This window comes from Temnothorax curvispinosus, unplaced genomic scaffold, assembly GCF_003070985.1.
Source record: "Temnothorax curvispinosus isolate PA1 unplaced genomic scaffold, ASM307098v1 QBEX01018203.1, whole genome shotgun sequence".
NCBI lineage: Eukaryota > Metazoa > Arthropoda > Insecta > Hymenoptera > Formicidae > Temnothorax > Temnothorax curvispinosus.
This window is the reverse complement of record NW_020227983.1, coordinates 1-1,850: the sequence shown is the minus strand read 5'-3', so window position 1 is coordinate 1,850 and position 1,850 is coordinate 1. Positions and strand designations below refer to the sequence as shown.

Sequence of the window (1,850 nt, the reverse complement as noted above, 5' to 3'; positions counted from 1 at the left end):
AATAGAATTTGTTATTTTCTTTCAGAATATGGACGACATAGAACTGTTTTATATTTATCATTGGATGGCTGCATACATTTTGTCACGCAGAAGAAGAAATTATTCTAAGCGTTGGGTTAATCGGAGATGGTGGGTTAGGAATATTAATAAGAACCGTAATCAGCAAAGAGATTTTAATGCTCTATTTCAAGAACTAAAAGATGACACGGAAATGTTTTTTCGATATACTAGAATGAGCGTTAACGTTTTTTATTTATTGTTGGAATTGGTTAAACCATTTTTAAGAAAAAATAATTGGAGAGCTTTGTGCCCAGATCAACGACTGTCTTTGACTTTGAGGTTAGTCATATGTATTCAATCACTTACGTATTTTAAAATTGCATAGACAATAGGTTTGTTTATGTTATTTGCACAGAGTACTAGAAGTATATACTGTGCACTATTCTGTAGGGTAGGTTCAATATACAAAAGAACTGAAACTAAAGGTGTAGAGTGTTAGCTCCAATGCTTTAGTTTGCTTAGTTTGTATGTACAAGTACTACAAACAAACTAAATATGGAGTATGTGTATTATTTCTTTTTAGTTGATCAAAATACTCACACGATGCCAGGCTAAACTGAATGTTTGTCATAATTACAGATATCTGGCTACTGGTGATCAACTGCTTTCGATCGCTTTTGCATATAGAATCGGAGAGTCAACAGTATCTTCGGTCATTAAGCACACTTGTACCGTATTAAGCAAAGTATTGGCCCCACTATATGTAGTCCCTCCAACGTCAGAAAAATGGGAACAAATTGCTGCAGATTTTCTTAGAGATTGGAATATTCCGAATTGCGTTGGATCGTTCGATGGAAAACACGTACACATTCAAGCTCCGCCAAATTCTGGAAGCGTCTACTTTAACTATAAAAAAAGTTTCAGCATTGTCCTAATGGCTGCTTGCGATTCTAATTATAAATTTACTCTTATTGACGTTGGTACTAATGGCAGTATTAGCGACGGGAGCATATTTGCTTCATCTGAAATAGGCCAAGCAGTTAAATATGAAACATTGAACGTGCCACAAGGGCAGATACAACTTCCTGGCAGTAATCAATCAACGCCATATTTTTTCATCGGTGATCAAGCTTTTCCACTGATGAAAAATTTTATGAGGCCCTACGCTGGACGAAGATTGGAAGAAAAAAAGCAAATATTTAATTATAGATTATCTCGTGCTAGAAGAACGATAGAGAACGCATTCGGAATACTTTCTGCACGTTGGAGAGTTTATCGTCGACCAATTTGTTTGGATTTAAACGCCGTTGATAAGATAGTAATAAGTACTGTATGTCTCCATAATTTTTTAAAGACACAGGATGAAAAGCATACGCCGGAAAAACGATTATACTGTCCACCACTCTTTGTTGATTCAGAATTAGAAAACGGTCAAGTAATTGAAGGAACTTGGAGGAATGAACAGATGCAATCACAACGTTTACAACCTACTGGTGCACATCGAGCGAGCAGAAACGCAATGGAGCAACGTGACATTTTAGCAGATTACTTTGTAACCCAAGCAGGAGAGATTCCATGGCAGTATGACTATATTAGAAGAGGGACAAACAGAGACTAAACAAATAATACAAATGTTCATATAAAATATTTAATAATCATATATATTTTATATATAAACGTATACATTTTTATAATCATATGTTATCATATATTATATATTTTATATAATATTAAATGTTTGCTGGTTGCTAACCAAATCTTAATCAACGTACATAAAAACTTATTAATAACTAAATATAATTTGTTTTATTAACTCATAAATCTCATAATACGTACATAAACTTATTAAC

General features: G+C 33.7%; 1 protein-coding gene across 1 annotated transcript; it reads left to right on the top strand.

Moving 5' to 3' along the window:
* The first annotated feature begins 232 nt into the window (after positions 1-232).
* LOC112468164 (protein ALP1-like) lies at positions 233-1,630 on the top strand. Its single transcript, XM_025037215.1, has 2 exons — positions 233-339; positions 640-1,630. Exons 1-2 carry the CDS (start codon positions 233-235, stop codon positions 1,616-1,618), a joined length of 1,086 nt encoding a protein of 361 aa, XP_024892983.1. The 3' UTR covers positions 1,619-1,630.
* The last annotated feature ends 220 nt before the right edge of the window (positions 1,631-1,850 follow it).